The 16784-nt window shown below is 33.9% G+C and overlaps 1 protein-coding gene across 3 annotated transcripts in view; it reads right to left on the bottom strand.

The window, feature by feature from the left end:
• The window catches only part of LOC111697911 (uncharacterized), a 36610-nt gene that overhangs the window by 11234 nt on the left and 8592 nt on the right, over nucleotides 1–16784 (bottom strand). Inside the window, exons 10-18 of one of the 3 annotated variants that reach the window (XM_023468054.1) lie at nucleotides 15873–16074; nucleotides 15330–15381; nucleotides 12597–12764; nucleotides 11660–11836; nucleotides 8690–8901; nucleotides 8305–8365; nucleotides 3539–5377; nucleotides 1869–1905; nucleotides 535–758 (exon numbers count right to left, since the gene is read on the bottom strand). In XM_023468054.1, the coding sequence (XP_023323822.1) occupies nucleotides 535–758; nucleotides 1869–1905; nucleotides 3539–5377; nucleotides 8305–8365; nucleotides 8690–8901; nucleotides 11660–11836; nucleotides 12597–12764; nucleotides 15330–15381; nucleotides 15873–16074 (2972 nt within the window). Of the gene's footprint in view, nucleotides 1–534; nucleotides 759–1868; nucleotides 1906–3538; nucleotides 5378–8304; nucleotides 8366–8689; nucleotides 8902–11659; nucleotides 11842–12596; nucleotides 12765–15329; nucleotides 15382–15872; nucleotides 16075–16784 lie in introns of all 3 variants that reach the window. The other 2 variants (XM_023468056.1, XM_023468055.1) reach the window with 2 other exon arrangements.

Here is a 16784-nt window from a genome sequence, read left to right as displayed (position 1 = left end):
AGCTAATAGTTATCTACCTGGCAGCCTAAATAGCTGACATGTACACTTCAACTGTTCACTTAAAAAGGACAGATGGATAACCTAACCAGTAAAATAATAAAATATGCAACGTTCTCAATGTAGTTCTTTGTCTATTCTTTAGTAAAGGATTATCGTACATTATCATTCTAGTCTATTTGTAATGTACTATAATCCAATAGATTAACAAGTACAATAAGTGGCAATAGAGAAATGGATCAATTATACATGACGTCACAAGTGTCAGATATATCGAGGAAGACAACATTTTTAACCATTAGTTGACATGTTTTCAAAGATAAAAGAAAAGTGTAAAAACAGAAAATAAAGAACAGAAAAAAGCACCAATTTCACCGTAAGAAGCACTTTATTATCACTACTAATAATAATTTTGTCGGGCACATAAAACTGTTGACACTTGTGACGTAAGAATACAGCTGTGATGAGTGTACAAAATCAAAGCTGTCATCAAGTGTACTGGAAATTAATTTGTTATAACCTAGTTTGTACACTTACCTTCAATTCTTTGTCATGATGATTCAGAAAGATACGAAGGAAAGAATCATCATCTTCAGTTGGTTCAGCACCTCCTTTATCTTTAGCTGGTAGGTCTGCTATGCCTTCATCTCTAGCAGATAGGTCAGGGACGCCCTCATCTTTAGACGAAAGGTCAGACAAGCCTTCATCTTTAGCAAGTAGGTCCGCGATACAACCTTTATCTTTAAGAAGTAGGTCAGCAACTAAACGCAAACATATTTAATCACTCATAAGCAGAGTTGAAGTGCATGGTGACAATGGGTCAATAAAGTGATCAATAAAAAAGAAATTGTACGAACAAAGTAGCAATTTAAATACGTTCAACTTTAAAAAACATAAATGTTTCCAATAGCTGTGGAACAGGTTTAAAAATTGTCGAGATTCTAAAATAGTTTCCGGGTAAAACTAAAAATGTCCTTATGATGCGGCTTGTTCTCATAAAAACGGAATGCGCCAATTCCTACCATGAAAATCCGCCAAATAAAATAAGATGCAGCTTGAATCCGAAAGCTCAACGACAAGGCCCAACGACAGCTTAGACCCTAGCCGTATTTACCCGAATTTTTTAAATCGCCTGGGCTCCGTTTATAAAAAATTTATATGCTTAAAATACACATACGAAATGAAAAAAGAGGGAAATTTTTTTTATTTTCACCATCAAGTTATTTAAAATTTTTGTGAAGCCCCAAAAACGTATATTATAGAACTGTAAAGGACTTGTATTTAGCTTTAGCATAAAGAAGTATTCGGAAAAATTCTCTTTTTTTGCAATCTTTGCAGCACCGTGATACGGTTTGTAAGACGGTTTAGTATTCATTGAGTTCATACGGACATATTTCCAATGAACATAGATTCTCAGAGGTGCGACACATTTTCTAATGCGAAATTTTAGCATTTTAAAATTTTTTTCTTTCACCACTTCCAGATGGAACCAAGGAGAGGTGTATAAAAAAGACGGGATTATTCACTGTTTCCTGAGTATTTGTCCGGTAAAAAAACAAAAATTCTTAACAATGTTACAAAATATCGTCAGATCCAATTTAAACGATTTCCAAAATCACATTTCAAAATCCCTAAAAAATTGACAGATATAACCTAATTTAGCCGAGTAGTTGAAAAAAGCAAAAAAAATGGCGGGAAAAAAAGTAAAATGGCTGGCTCATTTAGGAAAATTATTTTAAAAAGCTAAAATTTCGCATTTGCACTAGTTTTATCCTGATGCTTCCTAACATATGTTTTGCACATCTGGATTTATTTTTAGGGGCACCCTAAAAACCCCCTGACCCCGTACATAACTTTAAACACAAATTTACCTGAAATGAATTCTTCAAGATTCGGTTCATCTTCCTCCTGAAAAAAAGAATACGATAATCTTATGAGGAAAAGAATGTAATAATGGAAATTCTTAAACGAGATGACCTAACCTTAAAGATTATGCCATCTCGTTTAAAAATTCCATTATTACATTTTTATCCTAATCAGATTAATATTATATCATATTTGCGAGGTTCTATAAGCTAAGATTTTTTTTTAGTCGTGTGAAATACCACTTTAGCAAGTTGGAATAATTGACATCATTTCCGATTGTGCTACAACTTTAACTCTAGCCATGCGAGATATGGTGACTGCTGAGGTACTTCAAAACCGGTTTTAGCCGTAGGATCTTTATCATGTCTACTGTGTCCAAATATTACAACTGAATTTTGGAAAAGCTCTTTTTGTTCAGTATCCAGTTATAAAGTGAAAAAGCAGTTGATTGAAATTGTGAAAAACACGATAACCTTTCCATTCTGGAAAAGCCTTGACCGTTCTATTACAATATGCAGAGATTTCCAAAATCTTGCATGGTTTGCAATAAAGAAAAGCTAAAAAATTGTTTGAATAAAGTAGGCAGTCGGGCAGTATGCTTTGAGACTCAAGACAGTTTGATGAAATTGCCTAATATATATAAGGCCTAAAGAATTGTCCATAACTTTTTTTTAGGAAAGGTCAGAAAATGTGAACGTCCTCTGAATCATTCTTAATGAGATATATGTTAATTATACACATTCTTCTGTCAGGACTAAGCTAGGTCAAGATTTGAACGGAAATTTTTGAATTAAGATATATTAATACTTCTAAAAATGAAAAGGTAAGTGAGCATGAAAGGGTATGTTTGCATGTTTTAATATAAAAGAAAAAGGTGAGAGTGCATGTTGTTCGTAAAAAATAATTAAGTTAATATCAATTTCGATTTATGTTGAAAAGATTAATATAAAACGCGTGTAAGAATGAATTTTCTTCCACTTTAATGCTTGAAGCATGTAAATATACACATTCTTTTACGCTCTGACCGTGTAATAATTTCCATTCTTACACGGTCTGTGTGAAGAATAAAAATTCTAAACCCCCAGTGTAAGAATAAGGATTCTTTAACACTAAGAAGCGAACAATATTCGACAATTTTTCTCATGAGCCGTGTAATAATGGGAATTCATACATGATAGGTTTACTACTACGGAATACTGGAACCGAACAGATATGATATAATAATCGAGATAGATATACCGATACCTTTCTGTAATAAAAGTTTTGGGAATCTTGGATTTTTCTTTAAAGGTCTAATTTAAATTTTTTAAAAGTATTATTAGATTCAAACAAACATATGCATAAGAAAGTTTGAAATCAATGTTCTTTGCTCATCTTTATTTGCCATTGTTAGACTTAATAACTGCTTTCCAAAGAAGTGCTCAAGAGTAATAAAATAATTTCAATTAATTATCATTGAAATCCGTAAGAATCAATACTTTTTGATGTTTTTTCAACGTTCGGATCAGCTTTTGTATTCAAAGTTTTAAACTTGAATAATCAAAATATTGAAAAAAATCTTAAGTATTTATCTTAAACGGACAAAAATTATCTATTATTACCAATCGGTTAATAAATCATTTAGGGTCAATTTAGGAAAAAGCAAATTACCCATTAACTAATAGATTTCTCTAACCTGTATTTCATCCAGATTTCTAATGTTGTCGACATGAACTATTTCCACTACATCCGCAGCAATGAACATAATGGTAAAGCAATCAGTGTCCTCCGCCTTCTCCAACACAAACCCCAGCTCATACTGCTGGGTTGAACTGTTCAAAGCATTTACGTTACTGTTTACTACTATCTTCTGAGATTTAGTTTCAGAAGTTGGCGGAGTCTTATTGTTTCCAAGAGGTTTACTTTCTATATTATCATTGACTTGTAGCTCTGAGGTTACAGAAGTCTCGATCTTCAGATTGTTGTTGACTTCCTTTGGAGACTTGGTGTGAGGTTCAGTTTCTTTCTCAAGATCAAACTGCAGCTGCTTTGCTCCTCCCTCCAGAGCAGTGTCAAAATGAAGACCAAGGTACAGATTCTCGTCAAAGCTATCCCCAGAAGGTATTTTCTGGCGATCAGTTTGAATGCATTCAAGAGTGACGACATCTTCATTTCCATAATCTATAAACTGAACCTTGTATTTTGATTCATGGAAACCTGTAACCAGAGCTCTATACCAGGTTACATCTTCGGACCATTGAGCAAATACCTTATCCCCAACCTTGTAAAAATGCATCTGCTGGTTGAGAGGGGAGGTAGGAGAGCACTGTTCTGTGCTACTACCAGATACATCAGAGAATCCAAGATAAACATTTTCATCCTTCTCTTCCGACTCGGGAATACTGGAGCTATCAAGGTGTACTGAATTCAAATCAACTGTATCTGTATTTCCATAATCAATGAAGAGAACAGAAACCTTATCCTCTGACAAAGATGTTACTATAGCTCTGTACCAAGTTTGATCTTCTCCCCATTTTGCAAACACATGGTTGCCTTGTTTCTGTAGCGAGGCTTCATCTATAGGTACTCTGGAGACAGGGGTTTCAGCACTGGACAGTACTTCAAAATTCTTTGATTCGTGTGCTTCTGTTGTAGAAGGAGCATTAGGTGTTGGATCTACAGTGACACTCGCGTCTTTGGGAACCTGTTGGATTTCAGACCCGAGATTTTCATCCTTTAAATCAGAAACAGGGATGTCAGACTCCTTGTGAACAATACTGGCTTTGTCAACAATATCAGCATTGCCGTAGTCATAGAACAGGACTGTAACTGTATTAAGAGCAGTGGACTGGATCTGTGCTCTGTACCATGTTTTGTCCTCAGCCCATTTGGCTAGCACCAGATCTCCTTCCTTCAGATCATAAGTATGCGCTTCCAACTCGACGAGTTCCTTAACAGGATCAATAATCTTTTCAAGCTGAGTCTCATGTGATGAAGTTACTTCTGAAGAAACAATGTCTAACACCATGTTTGTGGGTTGGCTTTCAATATTTTCATCCTTTAAATCAGCTGCTGGAATCTTGCACGGCGTTAGAACAATATTTGACCTCGCCACACTATCTGTGTTTCCATAGTCATAGAACATGACGGTGCATGAATTTTCCTCTCTAGTCAGAATCTGTGCTCTGTACCATGTGTTGTCCTCAGTCCACTTTGCAAGAACAAATTCTGCGTGTTCAAGAATATCTTTTTGCTCAGCAGCTCCATTATCTTGGGCAGCTCCCATTGCCAGAGCTTCCTTGGCTATATGAGTCTCCAGAGAGCCGTGTTCAGGTACAGGTTTGGTTACCAGAACATGCTCATCAATAAAATCTTCCTTAGGGATTAGATCAACACATCTAACGACATGGTTTACAATTTCCTGGTTCCCATAGCTGGTGAAAAGAGCTGTGCAGTAGTTCTTCTCTATCTTTAAGATTTCAGCGTTATACCAGGTTTGATCCATGTTCCAGCGCGCAATCACATGTTCTCCAACCTAACAAAAACATAAGATTTTTTTTGCTGCATAATGTTATTTTAATAAACGAAAATAAGGCTTTTTGTTAATAATTTTGCAATAACCATAATATTACAAAACATGCAATTATTTTAATAAAATTATTGTCGTACTCATATTCAGCAAATTTTCTGTAATACTTTATCACGTAATTTAAATCATCTGTTCTATTTTTAATATATGTGATTTTCATTTGTGTCATAAAGCAAGTTGTCTATTAAAGTTGAGATGCGATCATTTGATGGCAAAGTTAAATAAAAACTGATCAACCATTTTCTAATTCAGGGTTCCTCCAAGAGCAAATTTGGGTCAGTTTACCTCACCCTACTGACCTGTCACTTTCAGATTTGAAATTTTTGGGCAAAAATCTGCCAATTTAGGAAAAACAATTGCCAAATTAGAAAACTAATCTGCCAATTTTGGGGAAAAGCTACCAATTAACGCATAAAATATACAGCAAACATAAACTTAATGCATAAAATTGGCCACAAAAATTATGGATGAGCTTAAATCTGCCAGAAACAAAATCTTAATGCATGAAATCTGCCACAAAAATTATGAATGAGCTTTAAATCTGCCACAAACATAATCTTAATGCATGAAATCTGCCACAAAAATCATGAATGAGCTTTAAATCTGCCACAAACATAATCTTAATGCGTAAAATCTGCCACAAAAATTATGAATGATCTAATCAGGGTGGCCAAAACTTTTTTGAACCCATCCGTACAAAAATCCGTACATTTTCAGAAGAAATCCGTACAATCCGTACAATTTTCGAAAAACAATCCNAACATTAATCAATCTAATATTATTTAGAATGCAGAAAATAAGTTAAACTAACTTCATTTTGACGAGAATTTTTTTTTTTTTTCATGAAAAATTTGCTGAAATGAGTGAAAATTTAAAAAAACTGTGTATTTTCCAGGATAAAATCCGTACAATCCGTACAATTTGAAAACAAGTCCGTACAATCCGTACAATTTTAGGGTTAAAAAAAAATCAATCCGTACAATCCGTACATTTTGGCCACCCTGGATCTTTAATCTGCCACAAACATAACCTTAATGCATGAAATCTGTCACACAAATTATGAATGAGGTTTAAATCTGCCACAAACATAATCTTAAAGCATGAAATATGCAACAAAAATTATGAACGAGCTTTAATTCTGCCACAAACATCAACTTAATGCATGAAGTCTGCCACAAAAATTGTGAATGAGCTTTTAATCGGCCACAAACATCATCTCTAATGAAATCTGCCACTGAAATTATGAATAAGCTTTAAATCTGCCACAAAACTAATCTTAATTCATGAAATCTGCCACAAAACTAATTCGAATGAGCTTTAAATCTGCCACAAACATAAACTTAAAGCTTGAAATCTGCCACAAAAATAATGAATGAGCTAAAAAAAATGGCACAAAATAATGTTAACAGATAACAAATGCCCAAAGTTTTTACTGAAATTATTCAGATACATAAATTCTGTCTCAAAAAATCATCAATAAGGGTAAAATCTGCCAAAAAATAATGTTAACACATAAGAAGTTATATAGTAAGTTATACCCTGACACACCTCTATCTAAATCCCCAAAAAAAATTGCCTCACATGCAATTGAAGCTTAGAAACTTAAATCCTTAATGCATATAATCTGCCAAAAAATTATAAGCTTAAAATCGTCCACAAAATTGTTTTAGCACAAAAAATGCCACAATAGCTATACCAGCTGAAACATGCAATCAAAGCTTAGAACTTGTGCCACCTTAAATATTTGGGGGGGGGGGGGCAGGGGGCGGTGGATTTTCTAATGACTCCCTTCCCCCCATCATGCTGCTGTAAAACCAGTTGCTTGTAGGTTGGATGTGTAGTTTAGCGGATTTGACGTAGGTCAGAAGTTGAGTTATAGCGGATGTGCCTAGGTCGAAAGATAGGCCTCATTTCTGCTAAGGGTGAACGCGCAAAAAGTGTACATCTGAGGCCTTTTCTGTTATTGGTTAAAATTATCTTTCTGTAATTGGTTTAATCAAGCGTCACACATGTATTCCCTCTTTTAAAAAGCTAATCTGTGCACATACATGACTTCACAACAAATTTTAAACAATAAAATATAAAAAAATCCCAAAGTTTCATGAAAAACAGTAATGAAAATCTAATGGGAGGGACCTGGTTATTGACCTTTTTTCAGCACCAAAACGCTCTATACTACTACAAAAATCCAAAAAATTTCTCTGTAAACTCTGCCACTTTTTTATTGTAATTAGTTAAATTAAGCGTCACACATATATTCTCCCTTTTAAAAGCTAATCTGTGCACATACTTGACTTCAAAAAGAAATTTTAAACAATAAATTTTTTTTTTTTTTTAATTTCATGAAAAATAGTAATGAAAATCTTATAGGAGGAACCTGGTTATTGACCTTTTTACAACACCAAATCGCTCTATTCTACTACCAAAATCCCAGAATTTTCTCTTCGAAGTTTTCGTGGGCTGTGTGTAAATTCTGTCACTTTTTGATTGGAATTGAACATTAAGCGTCACACATATATTCTCCCTTTTATAAGCTAATCTGTGCACATACTTGACTTCAAAAAGAAATTTTAAACAATAAAAATATTTTTTTTTTAAAGTTTCATGAAAAATAGTAATGAAAATCTAATGGGAGGGACCTGGTTATTGACCTTTTTACTGCACCAAAACGCTCTATTCTACTATTCTGGGCTGTGTGTAAATTCTGCCACTTTTTGAAAATCTGCCACTTTTGCTTTTATCCTGACCTGCCACAAAAAAACCTGGGAGGAACCCTGTTCTAATTGTACTAATTAGATCACAGAATAGTGTTTTTACTACATATCTGCAAGACAGATTACAGTACAGTACAGTACAATAAAAAGAAATTTTACCTGTAGATCACTCGGAATAGATGATGTTTCTGCCGGCATCTCCTCTATGGACTTAGAAAACCTGAAAATTAAAAAAAAAGATTATCAAATGGAAACTTATAGAACATTAAGTCGGAAAATTGTGCTTTAGAACAACCCCTCGGGGCCAGAATGAGGGTTGTTAAAATGTGTAGGAATGAATTAAATGAAATTCAATTCTCGAGTTTTACAGTTTAAAACTTTGGATTATATCTCAATTTGTCCTTTTCACACTTATTAAATTTCAAATGTAGATGGATAAAGAAAGTGTGTCTTTTTCACAACTTCAAAACTTTTATTCCCTGAAACAAATTGTGACTGTCGTAATTACAAAATTTTATTCTCAATCCCCACACCCCTGCTGTACCTGGAGAATGCTTGAGGATGAACAATTCCATCTGCCGGAACATCCTGTATACTGGTCACTATATACTTCTGCTTAATGGTCTCCTGCTCTGAGTCTGGGAACTCGACTAGGAAACGTTCCTTCTTCACCTCCTTAACTATAGTTCCTGCGTTCCAGGTTTTTGAAGAGGACCTTGCAAGGGTCTTAGTTCCAGGAAGCAGCACGGACACACCCTGAAGTAGGATTATCCTAATAGGGACCATAACTTGTCTTAAAGCAGTGCTTAAAGTTTAGATCTGGATTTACTGTTTCCAGAATATTATCCCTGAACCAACTTGAATCCACTACAATAGGTGGATTCACAGATCCAAATGGGGTCAATATAAACAAAAACGAAAAAAACGCACACAAAGGGGATGGTGGAGATGTCCTGTTTAATGAGGGGGGAGGGGGTCCCTGCCTTCGTTTTGGCTCAAATCTTTCAATTTTTTGGCTGCACGCCTAATTAGTGTTCGAATTTTGTAAGATAAAATTGAATTGAATTTTAATGACCTCTAATGACTTCTGATGACCTCAACAAATAGCAAATGTTTCAACAATGGTTTAATGCATATCAAACGAAAGCTAGAAGCCCAAGGAATACAGTAGCAGCCACGAATCTAGTGTTTGACCCTCTAATGACCTCAACCAACCTCTAATGACCTAAAATTACCTCCATAATGAAAATGTTTCAACTATGGCTATATGTAGCTCAAACAAAAGCTAGGAACCCAAGGAATACAGTAGCAGCAACAAATCTAGTGGTAGACCCTCTTAAGACCTCTACTGACCTCTACTGACCTCAACAAATAGAAAATGTTAACTATGGCTTTATATAACTCAAACAAAAGCTAGGAACCCAGTGAATACAGCAGTAGCAACTAATCTAGTGTTAGACTTTAATGACCTCTATCGACCTCGAATGACCTCAACAAATAGAAAATGTTTTAACTATGGCTTTATGCAGTAGAATAGAGAAGCAGCAACAAATTTAGTTTTTTGACCCTCTAATGGCCTCTGAAGATCAAAAATGACTATAGCTTGGAACTATGAATATCCAACAAAGCTTGGAACCTAGGGAATACAGTAGCAGAAACGAATCCAGTGTTTGACCTTCTGATGACCTCTAACAACCTTAAATGTTCTCTAATTACCTCAACAAACAGAAAATGTTTTAACTATGGCTTTATGCAGCAGAATAGAGTAGCAGCAACAAATCTAGTTTTTGACCATCTAATGGCCTCTCCTGAAGATCTAAAATGACATCCATATGAAAATGTTTTAACTATAGCTTTATGAATATCCAACAAAGCTTGGAACCTAGGGAATACAGTAGCAGCAACGAATCCAGTGTTTGACCTTCTAATGACCTCTAACAGCCTTAAATGATCTCCAAATCATGAATATTTTAACTATGGCTTTATGCATATCAAACGAAAGCTAGGAACCATGGTAATAAAGTAGTAGTAAATGGTAGCAGAGCTAAAGTGTTAAGATCTAAAGACCTTGTTTGAAATACCTGACCATAGGTGTTAGTGTGTTAAACCTGATCAAAGGTTTTTATCGACTATACTGTAGGTACAAATTTGTATCTTTCTCTAGCGTCAACACTAGGGTTGAATTGTGTGGTGTGCTTATCAAGGAGTACTTGATGTCCCTTGGTGATAACCTTTAGGGTTAAGTGTGAAATCAAGTGATTTTTTTTTAAATGGCGACAAAAATTAACATACAACCCCCAGACCTGAACAATTGTTAGAAGCTAGGTATTGTTGTTAAATAAATAGGTCCAAGAAAAAATATTGCAACATTTTTTTCCGTTTTTAGTTAATTATCAAAAATATTATTTTTCATTATTTTAGTTCTCATTGTTAAACAATATGTAAACCATCTTTGAAAATAAACTTGCTAACATCAAAAACCCTTCTCTATTGCAAATGTGCATGCATTTTTGTCAAAATAAAGGAGGATTCTGTGAAAACATTAAAATAAATTTGATCAAATTGTTTTACAATAATTAGAACATTTGTAACATATGTATCAAATAAACATCTTTTATTGATTGAAGCAATCCATATAGATCAATTCATAGCTTTCATTTGACATGCATAATGCCATAATGCCATAGTTAAAACATTTTTATAAAGAAGATCATTATTGGTCGTTAGTGGTCATTAGAGGGTCAAATTCTAGATTTGTTGCTGCTACTATACTCCGAGTTCCTAACTTATGTTTAATAAACAAGAGCCATAGTTAAAACATTTTCATTTTGGAGTAATTTTAGGTTAATTAGAGGTCATTGGAGAGTCAAACACTAGATTCGTTGCTGCTACTGTATTCTCTGGGATCCTAGCTTTTGTTTGATATGTATTAAGCCATAGTTAAAACATTTTCATTTTGGAGGTCATTTTAGATCGTTGGAGATCTTTAAGAGAGTCAAATACTAGATTCTTTGCAGCTATTGTATTCTCTGCTTGTTCAGCTTTTGTTTGATATGAATAAAGCCATAGTTGACACATTTTCATTTTAGAGGGCATTTAAGGTCGTTTGAGGTCATGAGAGGGTCAAACAATCGTCATTGCTGCTACTGTGTTCCATGGGTTCCTAGCGTTCGTTTGATATGCATTAAACCATTGTTGAAATATTTGCTATTTGTTGAGGTCATTAGAGGGATCATTAAAATTAAATTCAATTTTGCTTAAGGAAATTCGAACACTAATTAGGCCAAAATATTGGAAGATTTGAACCAAAAAGGAAGACAGGAACTCCCCCCCCCTCCCCTCATACCGGACATCTCCTCAATCCCCTTTTTACTCTCAAAATGCAAGATGTTTAAATTTAACCTTCTCTAGAATTAAATAGAGAATAAAGTTTCAAAAATGTTAGCGGAGAAAAATAAGAAAATTTAGAAGTTTTTGGTAAACGATAAAAGTACACACAAATAAAAATACACACCGGAGAGCTAGTTTCACTGCTAGATGTACTCAGGAAGGTTTTAGGTCTAGCTCCTCCAAAACTATCATCTACAAGAGGAGCGCTAGGATCTACTTGATGTTTCTCTTGATCAGAAGAGACAACCGCTACTGGAGTAGAGATTTCGGGAAGTCCAGAGGAACTTGCTTCTTCAGAATGCTGAAAAATCATTAATTATTTAACACATAAAATTTATTAAATTCTTAGACCAAAATTTAAAATTTGAGTGAAATAGGGAAAATATACGTAGAATATAGCTGGTTTTTTTTTAATTTTTAATCCAGGTGAATTGTTAAAAAATACATAAAATTTGAAAACAGTTTTGTTTAACAGTAAAAATTATTATGCTAAAGCTAGATATCCCCGGCAGGGTTTAGCCCAGGTTGTAAAATAAGGTTTATACTCTGGATGCGCTCCAATGTAAAGACAACCTGTTAAGCAATGGACAAACTAAATCCTCCTCTGACGTCACTGCTTATTAATTTTAAAGAATAAAACATTTTACGGCTCACAAAATATAAACAAACTCAAAAATTGAATTGCATTTCTATCTTCAAACGTCTTAGCTCAATAAAATGTGATGATTGTCAGTTAAGTATAGTGACGTCATATGAGAATTTTAGGTGTCTATTGCAAAAAAGAAGACATTTACCTACATTGCAGTGCATCTATAGTATCTATACTTACAACCTTGGTATAGCCTGAGCCAAGTGGTATTAGTAATGTCCTAATAACGACACAATAGAGAAAAAAAAATATGCCCCTTTCTCACTAGCTTTATCTTTTTCAATCCTAGCTTTTAAATATATACTATATATATGAACCCAGGGTTGTAAATTATCAGTTACAAATTTGAACTGATTTGAACCTGAAGTTCATTTATTTTCTCTTCATTTTTTTTAAATCCCCCCTTTAATACCTTTGTTTGAACCTGAGCTGCATTATCTTCAGACATGGATAAATCCGCATTCTTTCCCTCCAGGATCTCCGTCTCGTGCACCTCCTCTAGTCTCTTATTGAAGGTCAAGGATGTGTTCAAGGTTGATGAGAGTAGTCTCCTACCAGTGTCTGATAAACCAGGATACGCCTGTATTAATATCATAGAGAATAGAATATATATTAGAGGGGAATTTAAAGAATCTCTCGGTATGAATTTTTTCAGACCCTTTCAGCCTGAAAGGGAGTTCAAAGTGTACAAATCATGTAAATNATTATTTAGAATGCAGAAAATAAGTTAAACTAACTTCATTTTGACGAGAATTTTTTTTTTATTTTCATGAAAAATTTGCTGAAATGAGTGAAAATTTAAAAAAAACGGTGTATTTTCCAGGATAAAATCCGTACAATCCGTACAATTTGAAAACAAATCCGTACAATCCGTGCAATCCGTACAATCCGTACAATTTTAGGGTTAAAAAAAAATCAATCCGTACAATCCGTACAATCCGTACATTTTGGCCACCCTGTATACGCTAACCTTGTTGAAACACTCGCTGACAAATATTAAAACATTTTTTTAGATTTTCACTTTCTATTTGATATATTCTATGCTTAATGATTTAGACACCTTACGAAATCCATAAACATTTTGAAGTGATATGTTATTGAAGAAAAGTGCCCAACCTTGACCTGCAAAAGTTAAAAATTGACGATTCTTCAAGGATTTCAATACATGTCATTGCAGTGGAGGAAAATCACTTTTCTTCAATAACATATTCACTTCAAAATATTTATAGATTTCTTAAGTCGTCTAAATCATTAACATAGAATATATCAAATAGAAAGTGAAAATCTAAAAAAATGTTTTAATATTTGTCAGCGAGTGTTTCAACAAGGTTAGCGTATAGTAAAAATCCAGATTATTTTTCGACTAAACTTGCATGAAAATAAAATAGTTTTCAACAATTTAAAAAAAATTGATTTTAAGTCTTATAAAGTAGTATCTGGGGTTTCCAAAAATGATATTAAACAACATTCCAAGTCAAAAACTATGTATTTTATGAACATTTTAAAAGAACAAGTTCAAAATGTCCAAACACGTCATTAAATTATAAGAAAGTTACAATTTTCAAAAACTCAAAAAACGGAGTTTTTTTTAACTATTCATTAATCGACCATTTTTGAAGGTATTTCAAAAAGTAATGACATTTTAGAATAAGTATAAAATATAGAAAATGAAAATAAAAATTATTTTTTTTTGTTCAGTTCTCATGGGGTATGTTAGTGAGCTGCAAGTGCGCATCAATAAAATCGACGATTTTGGGGCTAAAACTGCTTATAAAACTATGATTTTTCAAAATATTCAGTATGAGTTGGTTTCATCTTTTAGACCATTATCTGGGATTTCCAAAATGATATAAAACATTATTCTCAGTCAAAAACTTTGAATTTTAAAAAAGTTTTAAGAAATAAGATCAATAAAGTTCGAAAATGGCCAAAAATCACGTTTTTACCGACGGCACCGGAAAAAATGGTCAAAAATAAAAAATATTTTGGATTTTTCTTAGTTTTATATATATCTATTCAAAAGAAAAAGTGCACCTCTGAACAATTTTTACAGGGCCACCCTATTCTACCTATGGTAGAACGTCTAAGAAAGCCGCCATATGTGAAGTACACCTGCAGTATGGAAACAGTACAACAAAACGGCCGTTATACTCTTTTTTCTAGTAAATTCCCCTCTAATATATATTCTATTCTCTATGAATTATGTACAGACTAGCGGACCAGTTTCCAATATACCCGAGGTATATATTTTCATCACCCCCCACCCTTTTTTGAAAATCAACTTTTCCCCAGAAGTTAGATTTGAAAAAAATAAGTGAATTTTTGGGTTAGTCTGAAAAAGGATTAAAAACTTGCTTCATCATGGTAAATTCTTTATCCCCCCCCCCCCGAGCTTAAAATATATCTGGAATTTTAAATAATATACACCCCTGGGACACACCTGGATTTAATTACAGGGTGTCTCAATAAACATGGAAATTCAGTGACGAATTCGAGATCGTCTTTGTTGAGAATTAGCAATGTAATACTTGATTTCAGAAGTCATAAGATAATTATGTCTCTGGTGAGGTTTTTTTATGAAAACGGTAAAAGTTTGTAAAGATGTAAACCCGTTTCAAAACTGAAATTTTCTTGTTTTACTAAGTACAACCGTATAAAGTCAAAACATAAACAAACAAAATGTAAACATAGCAGACGAAAATCTTACGGATTACGGCCTCCTCAAAGTATCACTATGCTAAATAAAAAAATATTTAAAGACGATATTGAACTAGTCTTTCAATTACCATGTTTACTGGGCCACAGTAACTAAAGATCAACAACAAAAAATAGGACTCAAATAATGGGAAGACGATATTTATAATAAGTAAAAGAACTAAATCAAAAAATGTAATGCAAAAGACGACATTTGAAATTGGTTTACAGCTTTCAAGCTTGATCGATTTTTCATTTTTTTTATCCTTTCTATTGATTTTGAGGAAAGTGTAATACTTCTACATCACAAATTATTTTACAAAAATCATCTACTGATTGCATTGCGATTTTGAATCAAAACATTAAAGTTAGCGAGAACTTTCACGTTTTTTACAAACCGACTGCGGGTTGAAAGAGATTCTCGCAATTTTTATTTAGAGCTTTTTGCTACCTTTGCTGCAAAGGAACCAGAGCAAGAAACGTCTCCACTTTCAGTCACGATTCTGAAATTAGCTTTAATAGGTCAAATGTTTCTCTTTTTTCCCTTGGGCCTGATAATCAAAATATGCTTTAGAGCCCGCGGAGCACGCAACAAGACATATATTAACCATAAACAGTGTATCATTTACACTCGCAGAAAAATTACAACTATTGGAAATTTAAACCTCTGGGCCCCAGAGGGAAGGATTTTTTTATATTCCATCATGGGGGTTAAATTTCAATTGAAACAAATTTATCTGCGAGTAAATGGCATTCCTTTGTTAAGATAAGGTTTTTACACGGAGCTGCGTAAGAATAAGCTTTTTGATCAGCGGTATTCAATGCCAATCATGAAATACCAACCGATTTTAATATTATTAAGGACTGGACTATGTCTGCAATATTATTATTAAGGACTGGACTATGTCTGCAATATTATTATTAAGGACTGGACTATGTCTGCAATATTATCATTAAGGACTGAACTATGTCTGCAAGTTTCATAAATTCTTACCCGCCACCGGTTGATGCTGATCCAGGATTTGCTTTGATTGGAGTAGATGTTGAGCTGTCACATTTAAGCGGAGAGAGTTGTACATGCGCTGGCTGTTGTGCATGAGATGGTTGCTGTACAGTGTAGAGACATATGGGGAGTGAACATGGACTTCCTGATATATGCTGCTCGAACAAACACACCGATACAGTATACAGTCCTCCTAAGAAAAAATGGTTTTATAAACTTTAGATCAATTTAATTTTAATGCGGATCCAGATCCGCAATGAAAGACTTAGATCTGAATCCAAGACGGGACCCGGATCTAGGTTCTGAACATTTCTTCAAGATTTGCTGATTTTTTTAAATTATGAAATTAAATGAAATTAAATCAGGCTAGAGAAACGACGGCATCTTCCACATTTATTATTTCACATATGTTGAAAAGGGTTCTGTTGTAATCAATCAAAATTAAAACAGTTTCCTCGAGTTTAAAAGGGGGGGGGGCCACAAAACGTATTACTCTCCGGAAAATTTAAACAGTGGTTAAACATAACTTAGAATTGTCGTAGGAGGCTGATTTTTTGCATGCAAACTCAGAATTATGTATATTACATGCAATTTTTGGTTTTGAAGGAATCTGAGCAAAAGTGCGTGCGCGCGCGCGTTTTTTGTGAAAAAATGCGACTTTTTTGACAGTAAATCAATGTTAACTTCATTAATTGCACTTGAAAATTTTTCCTGACACTCTTGAAACAAATATGCGCTAAAAAAATTCAACCCCAAAGGCTTAAATGTCCGCGCGCGCGCGCAATAAAAGAAAATATCTTTGTATACTAATGTGCTAAGTTTGGCCCAAGTTAGAATAACAGTTGCATGTGATACATCAAACTATAGCAAAATTGGGACAAGGAATTCATTTCCGAGGTCAAA

Source organism: Eurytemora carolleeae, unplaced genomic scaffold (genome assembly GCF_000591075.1).
Source record: "Eurytemora carolleeae unplaced genomic scaffold, Eaff_2.0 scaffold236, whole genome shotgun sequence".
In the NCBI taxonomy this organism is placed as follows: Eukaryota; Metazoa; Arthropoda; class Copepoda; order Calanoida; family Temoridae; genus Eurytemora; species Eurytemora carolleeae.
This window is presented reverse-complemented; position numbering and strand designations above follow the sequence as displayed.